Source organism: Diabrotica virgifera, chromosome 2 (genome assembly GCF_917563875.1).
Source record: "Diabrotica virgifera virgifera chromosome 2, PGI_DIABVI_V3a".
Lineage (NCBI taxonomy): Eukaryota > Metazoa > Arthropoda > Insecta > Coleoptera > Chrysomelidae > Diabrotica > Diabrotica virgifera.
In genome coordinates this window covers 212,850,041-212,871,108 of record NC_065444.1, presented here as the reverse complement: position 1 = coordinate 212,871,108, position 21,068 = coordinate 212,850,041, and the positions used below count along the sequence as shown (strand labels likewise).

At 31.1% G+C, this 21,068-nt stretch overlaps 1 protein-coding gene across 1 annotated transcript; it reads right to left on the bottom strand.

Annotated features, from left to right (window-relative positions):
- Positions 1–13,310: 13,310 nt before the first annotated feature.
- On the bottom strand, positions 13,311–21,068 carry LOC114332136 (facilitated trehalose transporter Tret1). Its single transcript, XM_028281871.2, has 2 exons — positions 20,847–21,068; positions 13,311–16,551 (listed from the first exon to the last, which is right to left on the bottom strand). Exons 1-2 carry the CDS (start codon positions 20,998–21,000, stop codon positions 15,212–15,214), a joined length of 1,494 nt encoding a protein of 497 aa, XP_028137672.2. The 5' UTR covers positions 21,001–21,068; the 3' UTR covers positions 13,311–15,211.

Below are 21,068 nucleotides of genomic sequence, written 5' to 3'. Positions count from 1 at the left end.
TAAGTGTATATTTTATAGTTATACTTAACATACTTTTGTTGCCACTACATTTGAATGCGTGCATGTATGTGAGTGTGAGGGTTGTAAACCATATTTACGTACATGTTAGTATTTATATGTATGCATAAATATATATACTTTAATATTGGCTTGATCATTACCCTTTTGATTTCAACCAGACCACTTAACTAACTCTGGTTTTTTGTTATTTGTAGCATTTAATTTTACTTTTACCGTGACCTGAAGATGCTGTGAATATTGTAGACAGCGAAACCGGTCGTCAGTTGTAAAATAAATTGTTTGTGAGAACGTCTCTCTTCTTTATTACAATAGTATGGACTCACACATGCAACCCATTTATTTTTTTTACAAAAGATTACGTTTTTTTGCTCCGGAACATATATTCTTAGTTTTGTGGGTCATTCTAAACAAGAAAGGTATCTTGTGAATTTTTTCAAAAATTGATATTTTTCGAGTTATAAGCGATTTAAAATCTGAAAAATGCGAAAATACGCATTTTCGATGCCTAAAAACTCATATTTAAATTAGTATTTTTGAGGTTTCCAGATACTTAAATTGAACATTAAACATTCAGGTTCAAGATTCTGAAGAGTGATCGCGTCTAACCTTAATTTATACCGTTATTTTTTAGTTGTTAAATATGCGTGTTTACCCGATTTTCTTGCCGGTGCGGGGAGCTCTATTTCAAAAATCTTTTATTTTCCTCCGAAAAATTTTTTCTAGATTCTTTGGGATATTCTAAATAAAATAAGTTTCTTGACATTTTTCTCAAAAGTTAATAGTTTTAAAGTTACAAAGCGATTTAAAATCCAAAAATGCGTTCTTTTGACATTTTTCGGATTTTAAATCGCTTATAACTTTAAACTATTAAATAACCCAAAAAACCTATAAATATATGATCCAGAGCAAAAAAGGTGATCTTTTGTATTTGTTTAAAAAAATTGTTTAAACAATTTCTGCCCAAAAATTCCGCCCGGTACCCTTCAGATTTGTTTAAAGGGGACATTTTTGAATAGGAATCCACAAAGAAATCGAATCAGAATTTTTTCAGACGGGAGCGGTCTCACCACATGGACTAATTTGGTATTTGACCAATACCAGGATTTTTGGAAAATTGATCGTTGATTATCCAATTTCTTCGTCAAATATCTAGCATCTTTCATATACCTGTAGGTCAACAAGCTGATATTCGTAAATATTGATTCGAAGATGTAAATTTTTGCATGGTGTTCTTAGCATAGATCTGTCCTAATTAGATTCATTGGTGGATAATAAATCTAAGCTACTTTTAATGTAGAGTTAGCGCATAACGTAACAAACTTAATAATCTATAAAATTCTGATGTAGTAACAGCGCTTATGGTGAACAATTGGAGAAAACTAACAGTATGTATACCTACCTTGGTTGTAATCTAAATGAGAACTGCGGCATGAGCATTAATGAGCAAAGAAATTAGAATACTTTTAGAGAAGGTCAGAGCTGCATTCTTTTAGATGAAGAAACTTCTTGAAAAGCTGTTACTTAAAAGAATTATGAGCGACCTAGAATTCCAAAACTGGATCCCAGAACACCAATTTGGATTCCAACAAGCTCAATCTACAGTGCAACAATGTCATAATAGAGCTTTGGACAATAAACAATATTGCACAGCAGCCTTTCTGGACATCAGCCAAGCATTTGATAAGGTATGGCACCCAGGATTACCTTATAATTATTATACTTAAGGATCAAAATAAATAAACAAGGAGTCATAAATTTTAAATATAATTTTATTAACAATGCTATTTCAGTACAACAAAATATAATTAAAATACGAAAATAAATTAAAAATCAGTCTTTAGAATATTGTTTATAGAAATATAGGTAACCGTCGCTATAACTAAGTATAAATATGTCAAAACTGACAAAAGATCAAAAACGGCGTTTTAAATCTTTACCTACCTAAAAAGTTCACAAGAAATTCTGCATTTCAGTAATAGGTACCTTCAAAAACAATTTAGTTCTAACGTATTTTAACAGAATAAATTAAATAAATGAAGTAAAGAACTTTTGATTTTAAAAATGAAAAATAATTTTATGCCTAGTTGCACCAACAGATCTTAAGCTTCAGCTTACCCCAGCTCACCTTATAGATAGGGCCGCCCTAAGTATCACTTACGTTGCACCATAATTTTCGATTCTAACCTTATTATCAATTATATCTCTTATTTTATTATAATATTCTTATTATATTTTATTATAATTATATTATGTTATGTAATTTTTATCTTATTCTCGTCTTGAGCTTAAGATCTGTTGGTGCAACCAGGCATAAGAGCCTTACAAAGGTTGATCAGTTAGTAATTGAAACAAATTATAATCAATCAGGTGTATCTTACCGTTTGACCTTCCCATGACCAACCTTTTTTTGTTACACGGATAACCAAGGGAGGGAAAAATGACCCCAGGTCAAAAATTTCAAAAATGACAATTAAAAAAAAATTAAGTTTTTTTTTAACGTCAACTTCAGAATATATTTTTTATTCGTAAAATATAGCGAATTTTTTTTTATTTCAAAATATGAGAATATCTAGAATGATATTAAAGTCAAATAAAAAATAATGAGTTAAAAATTGAAAATACTTTAGAATTTATTAAAGAAAAACATACGCTGGGGTAACAATTTCCCCCGCTTGGTCATCCGAAGGTTAATATGAAAACCTAATACAGTGATGAGCGCGCTAATAACCGGGAAAACACATTGTGAAATAAAAAGAGATTAAAAAGAAATAGTAAAGGTGAAAATTGTCGATATAAACGTATAAATTAGCAGTGCATTATATATTTTCCCACCTTTAGACGTCTATGACAGGAGTATTTTATAAACTTCTCCTGTCACAGTGACAGTTGTCATACTACTCCGATACGTCTAAAGGAAAGAAACCATGTAATGTCATGTTAATTTGTACGTTTATATCGATAATTTCCACCTCTACCAGTTTTATCTCTTTTTACTTCACAATGTATTAAGTTTTCCATTTTGTGCGTTATTTTGCCGGTTATTAGCGCGCTCATCACTGTATAGGTACTATTTGCAACCACAAATGTACTGCAAACAATTAGGCGTGGATCCCGAGTACCAAATAAATAGTTTATTAATAGCAAGCGGAAAATTTGTTAATAGCTTAACGATGTCTAGTCGGACAAACTTTGATGTACGGGAACACTGGAACAGGGGAAGTTTTAATTGTGGAATAGGTTACATGTTTCGAACGTCAGACTACGAAAACGTCCCATGTATTTTGTCGGACAGAACTTTTAATTTATTTGTTACTCTTTCATCAACCTTTCATACACAAATCAGACTGCTATTTATCACTAACATAATTCCAATCATTTGACATGTTCTACGTGTCGGACTTGTTAAAATGCCCAACATATTGTCGGACAAACATTATTTCATATATTATATAAAGTTTCCTATTGAATAAACTTAAAATTAACCTGCTAGATTTCACAATCATAAACTTGTTAGGATGACACGTTCCACAATTAAAATCACGTTCCACAATTAAAACTTCCCCTGTTCCAGTGTTCCCATACATCAAAGTTTGTTCGACCAGACACCGTTAAGCTATTAACAAATTTTCAGCTTGCTATTAATAAACTTTTTTTAGGTACGCGGGATCCAGTACTAAATGCATTATACTATTTCTAAATTACACAGATTTACCCATATAAACTTACGTGCATAGAAATCGGCACACTTAAAAATTTGGTCATTTTTGATGTCTTATATTTGCTAAACCTGTTGGCCGATTTAGGTGATTTTTTAAACATGTTATAGCCTGATTTTTTAACAATACCACTGTAATAATACTGTCTCTAACCAGGTAAATTTTCATTGTATACCGGGTGTACCAATCAAACTGTGATTTTTTCTTAAAGTTCGCATCAACCTGTGGAATATTCTAGCATTTATAAAATACTAAAATTAAAACCCAACTATACCCTCAGGTTTTATTAATATTCTGTTTTTTGATTTATTCGGTTTTGTTGGATAATAAAAAAGTTAGGTACTTCAACAACTAGACATGTTCTTCATCAATACACGGTATTTTTAAATAAGTGCGACAAACTTTAGGGTGTAATTCTGCATGAAAAAATAATGACAGTTGGCTTTATAAACGTATGTCCGCAAATGTTTCGTTTCCGAGATACGGGATGTTGAATTTTTTCTTACAAACTGACGATTTATTTATTGCTTTAAAACCAGTTGCGATATGCAAATGAAATTTGGTAGGTTTTAAGAGACAGTTATTGCGGATTTTTTGACATAAAATTAAGAACTTTATATTCAACATTAGCGTGCATACGGGTAATATGATCAATCATATTACATGTATGCGCGCTAATGGTGAATATTTAAATCTTAATTATATGTCAAAAAAATTGCAATAACTACGTCTTAAAGCCCACCAAACTTTATTGGCATATATCATCCGGATTTAAAGCAATAAAATAAATCGTCAGTTTGTAAGAAAAGATTCAACATCCCGTATATCGGAAACCAAACATTTGCATACGTTTATAAAGCCAACTGTCATTATTTTTTCATGCAGAATAACCCCTTAAAGATTGGCGCACTTATTTAGGAACACCGTGTATTGATGAAGAACATTTCAAGTTGTTTAAGTACCTAACTCTTTTATTGTCCGACATAAACGAATGAATCAAAAAACAGAATGTTAAGAAAATCTGAGGCTATAGTTGTGCTTTAATTTCAGTATTTTATAAATGCTAGAATATTCCACAGGGTGATGCGAACTTTGAGAAAAAAACACAGTTTGATTGGTACACCCAGTATACAATGAAAATTTACCTGTTAACCAACAATATCATTACAATGGTATTGCTAAGGAATCAGGCTATAACATGTTTAAAAAATCACTTAAATCGGCCAACGGGTTTAGGAAATATGAGACATCAAAAATTACCAAATTTTTAAGTGGGCCGATTTCTATGCACGTATAGTCCAGAAAGCCACTGCGCATCTGCTAGGAAAAATATTCTAATTCGGATTTTTTGTACAACCTTACTCAAAAAGGACCCCTTTTAACAAATGTGCATGTTGCCAGGACCAAAAGTTTGTCAAAAATTTTTTAAACGTTTTTTTTTTGTTTTTTTCCTAAAACTATTTTTTTTGGAACAAAATTTTTTTAGGTTTTTTTGGATCATTTCAAACAGAAAAGGTCTTTAATGGCGTTTCTCTAAAGTTGATAGTTTTTGACATATAAGCGATTAAAAATTGAAAAATTGCGAAATCGGCCATTTTTAACCCTCAAAAACTATGTGAAAAACTGAAAATTTGAATGTTGCCAAGGCAGGTAGATATTCTTTAAACATCGATTGATGAAATCTCGAAGAGTTTTTTGCAATACAATATGAAAAACCCCTTTGTTTTTTAACTGCCAATCAATCGTGCGCGACACTATTTTCCACCGTTGCATGGGTATGCAGTATGGTGGAAATGAAAGGCATAAATTCGTTATTTCGTAATCCGGCGACTTTAAGGAAAAATCCCGAAACAGGTCGATTTTTATTTTTAAGTTATGATATTGTGACATATATGGTACACTAGTGACGTCATCCATCTGGGCGTGATGACGTAATCGATGATTTTTTTTAAATGAGAATAGGGGTCGTGTGCTAGCTCATTTGAAAGGTTCTTCAATTCTTTATTTAGTAACATAAACATTTACATAATTATTTATACAGGGTGTCCAATAATTTAATTTTTTTGTCAATTTGCCAAATGATTTAATTTAATAAAAATTTTTTGGACACCCTGTATAAAAAATTATGTACATGTTCATATTACTGAATAGAGAATTGAAGAACCTTTCAAATGAGCCAGCACAGGACCCGTATTCTCATTTAAAAAAATCATCGATTACGTCATCACGCCCAGATGGATGACGTCACTAGTATACTATATATGCCACAATATCATAACTTAAAAATAAAAACCGACCTGTTTCGGGATTTTTCCTTAAAGTCATTGGTTTACGAAATAACGAATTTACTCCTTTCAATTGCACCATACTGCATACACATGCAACGGTGGAAAATAGTGTCGCGCACGCTTGATTGGCAATTAAAAAACAAAGGGGTTTTTGATATTGTATTACAAAAAATCTTCGGGATTTCATCAATCGATGTTTAAAGAATATCTACCTACCTTGGCAACATTCAAATTTTCAGTTTTTCACATAGTTTTTGAGGGTTAAAAATGGCCGATTTCGCAATTTTTCCATTTTTAATCGCTTATATGTCAAAAAATATCAACTTTAGAGAAAAGTCACTAAAGACCTTTTCTGTTTGGAATGGTCCAAAAAACCTAAAAAATTTTGTTCCATGCAAAAAAAATATTTTGGGAAAAAAACAAAAAAAAAACGTTTAAAAAATTTTTGACCAACTTTTGGTCCTGACAACATGCAAATTTGTTAAAAGGGGTCCTTTTTGAGTAAGATTGTGCAAAAAATCCGAATTAGAATATTTTTCCTAACGGATGCGCAGTGGCTTTCTGGACTAGTAAGTTTATTATAAAACTAAAATGGATTGTAGAGTTTATTGGTACATTGTTATTAGTTGATTTATTATGTCGGACTGATAGACAACATAACAAATCTAAATGGGTTTTTATACCTAGAATTAATAGATAAAATAAATTAAATTAATCTATTAGTGTAATACAGAAATAAAGGCTTTAAGACATTAAGTCTTAACAGACAAGGCGAAAACGGCGGGTTTGTTGGGAAAAATATTCCCATGAGATTTTTCTACATAATTACATTCGTGAGACATCCCAGAATAAGGTTCAAGAAGTCGCCCACGTGAAAAGTGGGCCAAATTTTTTTTAACAATTTTTTTAATCAAATTGCAAAAATCAATATTTTTGGCCCGGACAGTTTTTTTGGACCATTCTGGATAAAAAGGTCTCTTATAATTTTTCTCTAAAAGTTGATCGTTTTCGAGTTATAAGCAATTTAAAATTGAAAAAAACGAAAAATGGCGATTTTCAAGGCTTAATAACTTGGTTAAAAATTATTATTATGAAAGTCAGAAAGTGACTAAATCAAAGTTTAATGCCCCTCCCCCCCCTACAAGATCCCGAAGAAATTTTTGTCATTATTTTATTACTAGTTATTTTTAAGTAATAATATTGAGCTCCATGCACGTGGTAGGCGGCCGTAAATGTGAGTGCAAGTAAAATGCACAATTGGGCTGCCGGACTCAGCACTCGCAGCTCTCGCACTCAGCATTTACGGCCAGATACCACGTGCATGGCGCTCAATATTATTACTTAAAAATAACAGCTTAGTAATAAAATAATGACAAAAATTTCTTCGGGATCTTGTAGGGGGCATTAAACTTTGATTTAGTCACTTTCTGACTTTCACAATAATAACTTTTAACCGAGTTATTAAGCCTTGAAAATAGCCATTTTTCGCTTTTTTCAATTTTAAATTGCTTATAACTCGAAAACGACCAACTTTAGAGAAAAATTAAACGAAACCTTTTTATCCAGAATGGTCCAAAAAACCTACAAAAAAATTGTCCGGGCCAAAAATATTGATTTTAGCAATTTGATTAAAGAAAAATTGTTAAAAAAAATTGGGCCCACTTTTCACGTGGGCGACTTCTTGAACCTTATTCTGGGATGTCTCACGAATGTAATTATGCAAAAATATCTCATGGGAATATTTTTCCCAACGAACCCGCCCCGGCGTTTTCGTCTTGTCTATAAACAAGTTGTAGGCTAATTTGATTATTAATTACACCTAAAGGTTAGGAATGTAGTTTTTATAACTATTTGATATCAACTGTAAAAAAGCAAAGCCGCCTGTAAAGGTTTAATTAACACACTGAACTATTTTATGAGCATTAACGTTTATAAAATTTCGTTATATAGAGATAACATTTAAAGAGAAAATAATATAAGTTAAAGAGAACACTTTTAGTCTAAAAATCAAGATAATTAAGTAATTTATTGTACATATCAGCAAAGTGCGAATTAATACTGTTTTTATTACAAAAATATAAAATTACTTTATTACTTGATACCCACTTTACCTGATGCAAGTAATTGCGCAATTATTAATTGCAAAATTTTTTGTGCAAGAACTTGTGCAATAAGTTGCAACTAACTTACTAAAATATAGTGATTAGACAGTACAAACAATTGCATAAACTGACATGAAATAAACAGAAATTTCTTTGACAGTTAATAGAGAAGAAACTCTCAAAAGTCTTATTTGATTTAATCTGCATTTATTTACAGTTGTTCTGCATTTCTGCCATTTCCTTCTCAGCCGCCTTTTTTCCATAATTACCATAATACTGTTAAACTGTTACTTAAATAAAGGTTTAAAATGAACCTATTTTATATCGATTATTTAACATTTTATTGTACTTTCATCGTTACTTACACTTAAGTCCAGGTTTCTTTACCCGTGCGTCATTAATACCTGGCGAAACACATACTTTTTATCTAGCATCATTCTCTTTTACGCATAAAGCTACCGCCTGTTATTAAGTAAAATCATAGGTTTTCATTTTATGAACGCTCTAGACTTAGTACATTGAAAATAGATGGTTACAAAAAAGACGTTTGGGCATGTTTTCAGATCTTAAGTACAATAATTTGTGACGTTTCTGGTTTGTTTACTTTTGTGGCTGTCAGTTTGTTGAATTTTTTGCTGTTATTTTGTCTAATTTTTTGCATTTTGAAGTTGTTTATATTACACAAACCGATATTTTGACAACTAATTTTATATTAGAGTTCGAAATCTTATGTAAGTATATTTATTATTAATGTTTACAACATACAAAGCTAACCTCATTCACACAGTTAAGGAATGGTGTTTACGTTTCCGTCAAAATGAATAAAATTACAAAAAGAAAATATGTTATTGAATTTTTTTTATAAATTATTTATTTATTTATTTATTACTAATGATATTAAAAGAATTTATTAAGTTACTTCAAATGTAGCTGTAATTCTACACCAACATTTAAAAGCAAAACTTACATTTTTTGACATTCTATTTATTTGATAACGTCAAATTTTATAATATGTATAACCCGTGATCGGAGCAGTAGCAACTTTCTGTCACTTGCTTTTTCGTTTAGTAAACCGACTTATTTCATATGCTTTAAATGATGACGCACGGGTAAACAACCCTGGACTCAACTGTATTTTATTATTACAACTTAATAAAATTGGTACACAATCAAGCTTGCGAGAATGGCAGAATGTTAATGTCATCAAAATTTGACAGAAAAGTAAAAACACAAACGGTGTAGCCTCAAAAGCACAAAATTACTAAAAATATAACCAAATTGCAGAAAACATTGCATGAAAAATAGCGCATGTTCTATTTACCTGCAACTTCTTGACTGTGCAATTTTCGTATGATATGCAATTTCTACTGCTATAAGAAATTATGAAATTATTTTCGCAATTATTTGCATATAGTCTGGGCAGATTATCGAAGAACAGGCCATTTTTGGGAAAAGTTATTTACCAGCAATTTTATTGCTGGAATCGGATCTTATGATTGTATATATTAATAAAATAGGTATGCACAGTCCGCAGACAGTGTGCTACTTTTTTTATAAACAAAATGGCGCCCAAAAATGGTGTTTTTTTTTCAATTTCTGCTCTATAACTCAAAAAATTTTAACTTTACACCAAAAACACCCAAATAAAAATTCACCGCAATTAAATTCTGCATAGAGACGTGTTTTTTCCGATTTACTTCGACGAAAATTTTCCCCGGAAAATGTGCCGGTTTTTCCAAAAAATCTTTAATTTTCAACTAAAATTTTAGATAAGTAATTGTTCATAAATAACTAAATAACTTGGCAACATAAAAGCTCTTTTCGTATAGATTATAATTCCAGAAGCCGATGGAAAGTGAATGAACAGTTTAGCAACAATTGACCACAATAACCACAATAATTATGATACATAAGAATAAACACGATTTTTGTTTAAAAATACACTGTACCTATCTAACCTATTTTACAGAATTTAAATTAAAAAATCCACAAGGAAAAGAAAAGGTTTTCCTGTAGTTGGCTGTATACCATCAATCACAAAATTGGAAAGAAATCCTTTGTAAAAGGTATAAAATTTTTTTATTAAAAATCCCTTAAAAGGGCTACATCACAGCAAAACGTTTTCGATTTTTATAAAAAATCATCATCAGTGTTCGATAAACTGGATGCTAGCTGAGCCACAAAAGAAAAATATCTGGGTAACTGAGTTGCCATTAAGTCATTGAAATGTGATCAACTCAATTTGGATCCCACGTGTTGGGAAACCTGTATACCTTACCTTAGGGCATTATCCTGTTTGCCATGTGACCATCACAGGCCTTTTTATCGAAGTATGCACTTTTAAGGCATCTATATTATATGTAAAGGGTTTTTACCCAGATATTTTTCTTTTGTGGCTCAGCTAGCATCCAGTTTATCGAACACTGATGATGATTTTTTATAAAAATCGAAAACGTTTTGTTGTGATGTAGCCCTTTTAAGGTATTTTTAATAAAAAATTTTTATACCTTTTACAAAGGATTTCTTTCCAATTTTAGAATTTAAATTGGACTATTTAAACGGTCTCAGGAATATTTAAAAATATAAACAATGTTTTGGCTTATAAACAAATAAAATATCTCGGGAAATATTAAATTAAATTAAATCACGAAAACGGTATTGGAAAAAAAGCGGCAGGACGATTCTCTTAAAAGAAAAAATGTTTAATTGTGATAAGTGGTTCCTGAGACAAAACCGGTCAAAGTTGACCGGCACTTACGGCAAAGATATAAACAATAGGATCATAATTTTCGAACCATCACCTTTTTATTTTTATCCTCTTTCTTCACATTTATCACTTATTACACATTATTATCACATTTATCACTTAACCTTATTTTTGATTGGAATTTTGCTATTTTTGGCAATTTTCACTCGTAATATCGATAGTTTTTATTATAATAATATATGTTATGATTATTTTAAAGATATGAAAATTGGTGTGAAGAAAGGGGATAAAAATAAAAAGGTGATGGTTTGAAAATTATGATCCTATTTTTTATATCTTTGCCGTAAATGCCGGTCAAATTTAACCGGTTGTATCTCAGGAACCATTCATCACAATTAAACTTTTTTTGTGTAGAAGCGTTCTGCCTTTTTTTCCAATACCGTTTTCGTGATTTAATTTGATTTAATATTTCCCGAGATATTTTATTTGTTTATAAGCCAAAAAATTGTTTATAATTTTAAAATATTCCTGAGGCCGCTTAAATAGTCCAATTTCAATTCTGTAAAGTACATTAGATAGGTACAGTATCTTTTTGTACAAAAATAATACTTATTCTTATTTATCATACTTATTGTGGTTATCATAGCGACCGTAAATTTTAATTAACAATTCAATTGTTGCTAAACTGTTTATTTAATTTCCATTGGCTTCTGGAATTATAATCCATTCGAAAAGAGCTTTTTATTTCTAAGTTATTTAATTATTGATAAACAATTACTTATCTAAAGTTTTAGTTGAAAATTAAAGATTTTGTTGGAAAAACCCGCATTTTGCGGCGAAAAATTTCGTCGAAGTAAATCGGGAAACACATCTCTATGCAGAATTTAATTACGGTGAATTTTTATTTGGGTGTTTTTGGTGTAAAGTTAAAATCTTTGGAGTTATAGAGCAAAAATTGAAAAAAAAACACGATTTTCGGGCGCCATTTCCTTTATAAAAAAAGTAGCACACTATCTGAGGACTTCGCATACCTATATTATTAATATATAGAATTATAAGATTCGATATCAGCAATAAAATTGCTGGTAAATAACTTTTCCTTGTATTTGTATTTTGCTAATTAGCCCAGGTTTAATTTGACACACTCTGTATCTCTGTGCCACATTGCTCTATGTGCCATTTGTATTGCTTTCACTTATTTTGAGAAAATGTGAAAACCTTGAATTATCCGTTTCTGCTTGTCCCAGAGACTTTGTCACACAGCGACTCCGTCATTAGACAAGATAGGATGACAAGTGAGCTATTGAATAAAACCGTGTAGCCCAAGGGTGGTATCAAAGGTGAGAAGTTTGATCTAGGACTTTAGGTTTTAGAGTTGCAATCGGAAATACTATTTTTACTTGCCGAAATAGTACAAGCGATATATTATTCGATGCGCCTTAGCAAGACGAGCACAAATAAACACTGGGGAGTGCAATTAGAACGAAAAGATACAATGTTTCGGAAAAAATCAAACAAGGTTATATTTTTCTAAAACTTTTTTTGTTAGTTTATAAATATGTTAAAGTAAAAAGTTCTACTCACAAATTTCGCCGCTAATTGTTTATTAATTGTTTAAACAATAACAATTGTTTTGTATAAATAATGTTAAGAATATGGGTGAATTCAACATTTTATTTTGATAAAAAATGTTTTTATTTTAGTTTTGATTATGCTGAACCCGAATCTGACATTACAATTTGCAAATTCAAAATGGCTGATTCAAAATGGCGGATTTTTTCCTAAAAATCCTTAAAAAGTAGTTGTAAAATCCGAATTTTTTTTATAAAACGTGTTTGTTTACATATATGTGGATATTTTTGAGAGGTTGCTAAACCTGAATAAAATTTTGATAATTTAAATTATATAATGGCAGATCCAAAATGGCGGATAACTTAAAAAATAGTTGTAAAATCATAATTTCTTTACAAAATGTATTTATTCCTACATATATTTATTTTTGAGAGCTTTGATAAACCTAACTTAAATGTTAACATTATAAACTATAAAATGGCGGATCCAAAATGCGGATTTTCTAAAAAGAACATAAAAAAGAACATTTTTCTAAAACATTTTTTGTTTTTATTTGTAACAGGTTGTTGAATCTGAATTAAAGATTAAAAATTTAAATTTCAAAATGGCGGATCCAAAATGGCGGATATTTAAATGAAAAACAAGTAGAATCCAATCAAACAAATATGGAATTTCATTCTTAAAAAAAAAGATAAACGAATAATTTTCACAATAATATTAAAGGGAAATAAGCCACAATATTATTAAAAAATGATTTTTATTAACGTTTCGACGCCCAAATCGGGTGCCGTTGTCAAGTACAAAATAATATTATTTTGTATTTTGACAACGGCACCCGATTTGGGCGTCGAAACGTTAATAAAAATTATTTTTTAATAATATTGTGGCTTATTTCCCATTATAAATAGTTAAAATTGTAAAAAATGCCACAAGAATAATATTAAAAATTAAAATGTATTAGAAAGACTATTAAAAAAAACAAATTTTCGATTAAAAGGATATAATTACATATTGAAACATAGTTTTTAATTCCAAACAACTTTTCTTTATAAAAATTTTCAATATTGTGAAATATAAAGGTACTTTACTCTTGAGTGAAATTCATATTTTTTGACATACCTCGTACAAAATTTAAAAAAATTGATATTTGATGGTTGCGTCTTATGTTATATACGATGCAGAGTATTTTATAAAGAATAACTTTTTTTCGTAAAACTGATATTAAAAAAGTTATCAATAGGTCCCAAGTTACGCAGACATACTGTATAAGAGCTAAAAAAAAATTTTTTGTTGAACATTTATTATTTTTGAAGCTTATTATTAAATGTATTTTAGGTAAGTTTTACAGAAAAAAGTTTTGATCACTCTGTATATACATTTTTTCAGCTGGTAATTTTCGGTTTTTGTATTACATTTTTGTTATCTTTCTAAGTTTTCTCAAAAATAAATTGTTTATTTCACTTTTAAACTAAAATAATTCAGTGTTTTTTAAAGATTACATCCCAAGATTTAAAAAAATAGCACAAAAATTGTATTAGATTTATTCAAACTTGAGTAATACCGTCTTAAAGTGGTGGGAATTCTGTAAAACTACGAGGTTTTCAAAAAATACATTTTTTGAGACATCGTATTATTTGAATTAAATTTTTGAGATTTTTTTTGAATAAAGCATCTTTTAGTAAGATGATTGAGAGTTAAGTTGTGCAAATTTGAGAGTTTTATAAGTAAAATTGTAGTAGTTACACATTTTTAAATCACTTTTAAACAAAATTCATGTAAGGCTCACTTTCCGCCCACACCGTACTTATGTCCATACGTTTTATTTCTTTTTATTACAACCATAGGATAGCTTATTTCATCTTCTTTCATTTCCAATTTGTAAAATATCTCTTGATCAATTAGTTAAAGAATTACATTAAAAAAACTCAACCGTGCACTTCTTCCAACGCTAGTTTACAGTGCGCCAATGTGTGTGAGAAGGGTGACTTTAGCGTTATAAATAAAAAATTACAGAAGCTAGAGATTTAATTTTAGAAACATCTTTATATAAGGTTTTTTTTGTAAAATTTTCTGAATTTTTCAATGGTCAAGTCAGTTTTTTTCTAAAGATTATATTTTCGGAGTTATTTAAAAAACATCTAACTTCGTTGTTCATTTGTTTAATAAAAAATGAAGCACCCACTTCTCGAGTAGAACTTTTTGGTATGTTGTTTATTAAACATTTCTTAATGAAATTACAAAAAGTTTTATCTTGTTTGATTTTTTCCGAAGTGAAAATCTAAATGCACTCCCCTATCCAGTTTCATGGCTGTGTGCCAAATGAGATATCGACTGAGAGCTCATAACTCAAGGATGGTATTAAAGTTAAGTTAAGAAATTTTACCTTGGATATTCGGTTGCAGAGTTGTTATGAAGGACTGAGTTAAATACTTTCTCAATGTTTACAAATAATAATATTAACGGCTTGTTCCTTATTAAAGGTGATCATTAGACATTAAAAACAGCAAAAATAAGGTTAACACTCAAAAAAAAAGAAACAAAAGTGAATTAAATACGTATAGGACATAAAAAACTGCACTTAAAAGACAATAATTTCATACACTTCAAAATATTCAGCTTTGTTTGGGCGGTATTTTTGATAGCTTTTATCGATGAAGCAATCAATTTGACACAAAATTTAAATTTATTTAATATAGTGTGATGCATAATTATAAGCAATGTGCTTACATACAAAGTTTTAAATGTAGAAGTAATCTTTGAGCTCTAAAAAAAAATCCAAACTTAAAATATAGAAGAAATATTCGGTTATATTAAATTCCTTAAAATGTCTTGTATTTCTGCAATAGTCATGTTGATAGTTTCTGGTACTAAGAAATATACAAATATTGTTCCCAAAACACAATTTCCAGCAAAAATCCAGAAGCACCACTGAATTCCCACTGTTTCCATAACGAGTGGTATACCAAAAGTCACAATAGAATTAAGAATTCCAGATGATAAAACCGTCGTCGCTACTGCGGTAGCCTTCATTTGGTTTGAGAACAAATCGTTCATAAGAGCTGCGGGAACAGACGCATTTCCTATGTTATTTACTAAGGTAAATACTACCAGTGCAACAATAGGAAACCAGGTATGTTGTTCAACAAAAGTAAATCCGCTATACTTTAACTGGAAATATAAACCAAATAATATTAACGGAATTATTGACGTACTGGTTGAAAATAGAATAAGGTTTCTTTTACCCACTTTTTCAACAAAAACTGATGAACCAAGGTAGCAAAATATTTGAACTATAGTCACCAGTAGAGCACAAATATTACTAGGGATTGGAGATTCTGCTTTGTCAAAGATGGGTTCTAAATAACTTGTCATAGACTGACTGCCACTCAATACCAGCATATTATACGTGACTACAGCCACGATGAAACCATTACGGGAACTTTTGTCTGACAGTAATTTGAAGCAACCTCCTTGTTTATTATTTGAAGTTATTGCTAACTCATTTTGTATTCTGGTAACTTCTATTTCAACTTCCTTTGGAGATTTTTGTCTAAGCCGTCCTAATACATCTTGTGCTTGGCGTAGAAGTTTGAATTTAACAAGTTGAATTGGCGATTCAGGTAAAATGGTGGCAAAGAAAATAGCATTTAAAGCGACCGGTATAGCACATATTAGAGTGTAATATTTTACTGAGAGGTATGGCCCTGTTAGAAAACTTAACATCATTCCTATCGGAACTCCAACTTGGACTAAACAAATAAATCTACCTCTATTATGGTCTTCGGTTATTTCACCCACATACACCGTAAGGCCTACATTCATTGCACCGTTACAGACTCCCGCTATGAAGAGTAAAGGTATGTACAGGTATATGGTAGAAGAAAATGATAATAATATCAAAGATGTTGTCATGGTTAAGCATAAGTATAATAAAGTTGGTTTCCTACCAAATATGTCATAACATTTTCCAATGAGTAGAGGTCCAATGACAGAACCAGTTGCTTGAGATGCTCCAATTAAAGATAATTGTAAAATTGTGACTGGTTTTCCCAAAGGATTAACATCCATGTTGGTTGATAATATTTGTTCTGAAACTGGTGACATCCATGCTCCCATCAATCCAATTGTTAGTTGAGCTAAATTTGCTGTAACAAAATAAAGTTCTATAACGCAGCAATGCTCAATGTGGTATCAAAATGAATGGCATCAATATTAATAATTTGAGATACGTGGATGACACGGTGTTAATTGCGAGCAATTACGAATAACTTTAACATCTGATAAATAGGATTACCATAACGTGTGATGAATATGGAGTCAAGCTAAACACCGTAAAAGACTAAGGTGATGTTTGTCAGTAAGATGCCAATACAACCGGAAGTAGTAACAGTTTATGGTGAACAATTAGAGAGAATTAACAGTATCAACTACCTTAGTTGTATTCTAAATGAGAACTGGGGCATGAGCAACGAAATTAGAATAAGTATAGAGAAGGCCAGAGCTGCATTATTTAAGATAAAGAATCTTTTATGTGGAAACAACATTACTTTGAAGCTGAAAATTAGATTAGTGAGATGTTATGTGTTCTCTACTCTTTTGTGCGGTGTCGAAGGTTTGACTTTAACAGATACACTTCTCAATAAATTGGAAGCCTTTGAAACTTTGGTATATCGTAGAATCCTACGAATGAGTTGGGTGGATAGAGTTTGTAACGAAGTTGTTTTGCACCAGATGAGAAAAGTCACGGAAATCGTCAGAAGAGTTAAAAATCGAAAACTTGAATATTTTCGCCATGTTATGCGACACCCAGAGAGATATAATATGCTCCATATACAAAGCAAATTAGACGGAAGAAGGGGGCCAGGTCGACGAAAAAAATTACTATAGCTAAATTAGATAGCTAACGTTGATAGCCAACGCTCGATAATCGAGTACAGCACATGAAGAAGAATATAACGCAGTAGTCGAAAGCCACAAGGTAATGCCGGACATTGTTCTTCAAATGGTACAACTGACATTACCATATTAAAACTATCCAAAACCAAATTCATATGGAATCGCCACGTATTTCACACCAATATTTATTTATTGTGAAAAAACTGTTTAGTATTGCGAAGAATCAAGATTTTTGTTGAAAATTAACAAACCAATCCAACAATCAGATAACGCAACTCGGTACGTTCTATTTTTAGATTTATAGTTTTAGTTCTAATTTGAACAAAAATAAAAACACTAACGTTTGGGTTTAAAAACTAAATTGTGCTTTATGTAAGCCTAACAGATGTGCAAAGTTTCATTACGACTGGAAAGTTAAAAACTAAAAGCAAGAAAAAAGCGGAGACACGACACACAGAGCAAAGAAGAAAAACCAGGGCAATATTACGAAACAAAAAGAGACAATTCTATGAAGTTCAAACATATAAAAAAACCATAAAAATAATGTAATTAAAAATTTATATCAATAAAATATATGAATTGTTTATTACCAGAGAACGCCAGTTTTCGTCAGTGGCGCACAATACCCCTATACATGCGACACTATATTATATACATGAAATTTTCGATTTTCTAAATCTGACTGAATTGAAAATTGGGACAAATCCCATCTTAAAGTTTAGGAAAAGACTTGCTTATTTATCTATATGTCAACTCTCCATTTTGGTCCAAGGTTGTGGATTTTACGGCCCTTCCCACTTAGGGTCTGTTTTTCGTTCTCGTCCCCAAAACTCCCAAAAATTTCAAAAATTTAAGTCCGATCTTCACGGCATCTGATAGTACTAATCATGACCTTTCCAAAGCATGTTTAATTTTGAAAATCGGTTATACCATTCAAAAGTTACAGAGCTCAGAAGTATGACTCAATTTTTATTTAAAAAGTGGAAAATGTCTGTGATGTATGTATTATGTAGGTATATGTGGAAAAGTTACACCGATATGAATTTTTTTCTGTGTTTGTGTCAGGACCGATTCAGAACCGGTGTAATTTGTGACTTCTGACTACCCATAAGCCAGCTATAGGGCTACGTAGATACAAAATGGTATATTTTTTGGGCGTATATATCTTGGGTTCAAGGAGAGACAGGAAAACTGAAAATACACCAAATCAATAGCGTTGAGTTAGGCTTTCAAATGGTGCCTAAATGGTCAAGATCGTGCCTACATACGGCTCAGTATAGCCGAAAAGCTTGAAAATTAAACTTTGAAAATTTTGATTTTTTGACAATTACTCAAAATTTCAACCTACGAATTGCGCCAATAACTGAGCGTTTGTAGGAGGACTCTAGTCGCGTCTAACGGTGTATATCTCATATCTGAAAAAAATCGAATTTTTAAGTTATAGGCTTGATAAGTATGATCAAATCTATTTCTTATGAGGAAAACGGGTTTTAAAGCTCAATAATTCATGTAGTATCTTCAGTGATCATACTTGACCTTGGATGCATTAGATACTACTTGTCAACTACGTCTTAAACACATGTTTAATGATCAAAATTGGTTAAGCCGTTCAGAAGTAATCGAGCTCCAAAAGTATAATCCAATTAACTATTATCGCCGAAATGGTTTATGTAGTTGTAGTGGTTACGACGCTAACATAGATCGTACAATCCGAGTTCATTTGCCGGCCATAATTATTAGGATAGCTGGGATATATGAACTCGGATTGTCTTATCACATGTCTGCAGTCGTAACTACTAGATCATTTGGGAGAGGATGCGACCAAGGCGACCATTTGGAACTCTTAACGTGTAATGTAAAAACATTACATTCAACTTCATACATTTAAATATAAAAAAATCTTTGAAAAACTCCTGATACAAGATTAAAAAACCGCTAAACGCCGTAAAAATGAGTCATACAACATTTCTGGTACAAAAGAGCTGATATGATTATTACGTGGCGCAAAAATGTATTTTCATTTTGATGTTAAATAAAATTCTAGTTTTATTTTGAAAAATTTTTCCATAATATTTGCTAAATTTGAATTAAAACGCGCCACAAAAGAGCCTCAAAATGCAACCTGTATCAAAGTTACTCTTTTGTGGCGCGTTTTATTTCAAATTTAGAAAATATTATGAAAAAATCTTTCAAAATAAAACTAGAATTTTATTTTCCATCAAACTGAAAATACATTTTTGCGCCACGTACAATATTGTAATATTGTAATATTCATATCAGCTCTTTTGTTCCTGAAATGTTGTATGCGCCACACTTTTTTACGTCGTTTAGCGGTTTTTTTATTCTTGTATCATATACAAGTATAAAAAAACCGCTAAATGTCGTAAAAATGAGTGGCGTCTACAATATTCCAGCTACTAAAGAGCTGATATGACTATAAGGTATGTGGCGCGAAAATGTATTTTAATTTTGGTGGAAAATAAAATTCTAGTTTTATTTCAAACGATGTTTCCATAATATTTGCTAAAGGACACCGCACACATCTTATGGAAAATATAATGCCACTCAAATTCAATAAAATTTATATGAATAGATTCGTTTTAAATTAACAATCAATTCTTATCATTGCGCCAACTCTTAATTATGATTAATTACGGCGCAAATTGCAATTAAAGTTTATCGAAATCACACTTTTGGAGTCCATAAATGTGTCAGTTACAATCACTATTCCTCTGGGTGCTATTCAAAACAGCTTAAACCCCGCTGGTCCTAAGCGGATTAAACATATCAAGGACAAAGATCCTGCTAGTAGATATACCACATAACAATCATCCACACATAACCGCAATTAACCGGTTTGAGGTTGTGAGCTTATACTTATATCGGGGATCATTAATCACAAATACAGGGTCACTACAAGAAGAAATAAAACGTAGATGTGATCTAGCAAAAGTTGTCACAGCAAAGATGATCACAATATGGAAGGACTGTCAAATTTTAAGAGAGTTAAAGATGAGGTTAATCAACTGCTTAATATTCCCAATATTGAACTACGGATGTGAATCTTGGACCCTGAGAAAATCGGAAACAAGAAAGATAGACGCCACTGAAATATTCTGTTGGAGATGAATGCTACGAATTCCTTTTACCGACCATAGGACAAATAATTCAATTTTAAGAGAGCTAAAAGTTAGCCAACGACTCTCCAGTATAGTCCATCTCCAACAATTAAAATACTTTGGACATGTTATGAGAGCAAACACAGAAAACATGGAAAGAGTAGAAAAGGTGGAAGACTGAAGTGCACGAGGAAAATACCTAACAAGATGGATCGATCAAATTACAGGAATATGCGAAAGACCTATGCATGAGTTAAAAGAAAGAACAAGAGACAGATATCTTGGAGACGGACAATACACGACATCACATCGACCACTACACTCTCTCGGTGGTTCATGGTTGAAGAGAGAGAAATGTATACCCATTAAAACTAATAGATTAATAAATAGTACAGAATAGTATATACACTTAATTCTAAACTTACATGTAATAGCAGCAAAGTAGAGAAACCAGGTTGTTTTTGGTCCGTTTTGGCTATGTCCTATTTCAGGTGGTATGTCTTTCACTAAAGGTTTGTACACAGTACTATCTGAAGTACTCATTTTGTATGGTTGAGCGTACATTTCATGTGCAGACATTTTCAATGGCTTTAGAGATTGGTTGATAATCTAACTAGGACAGAATGTAATATTTAGTTTTGTATTCG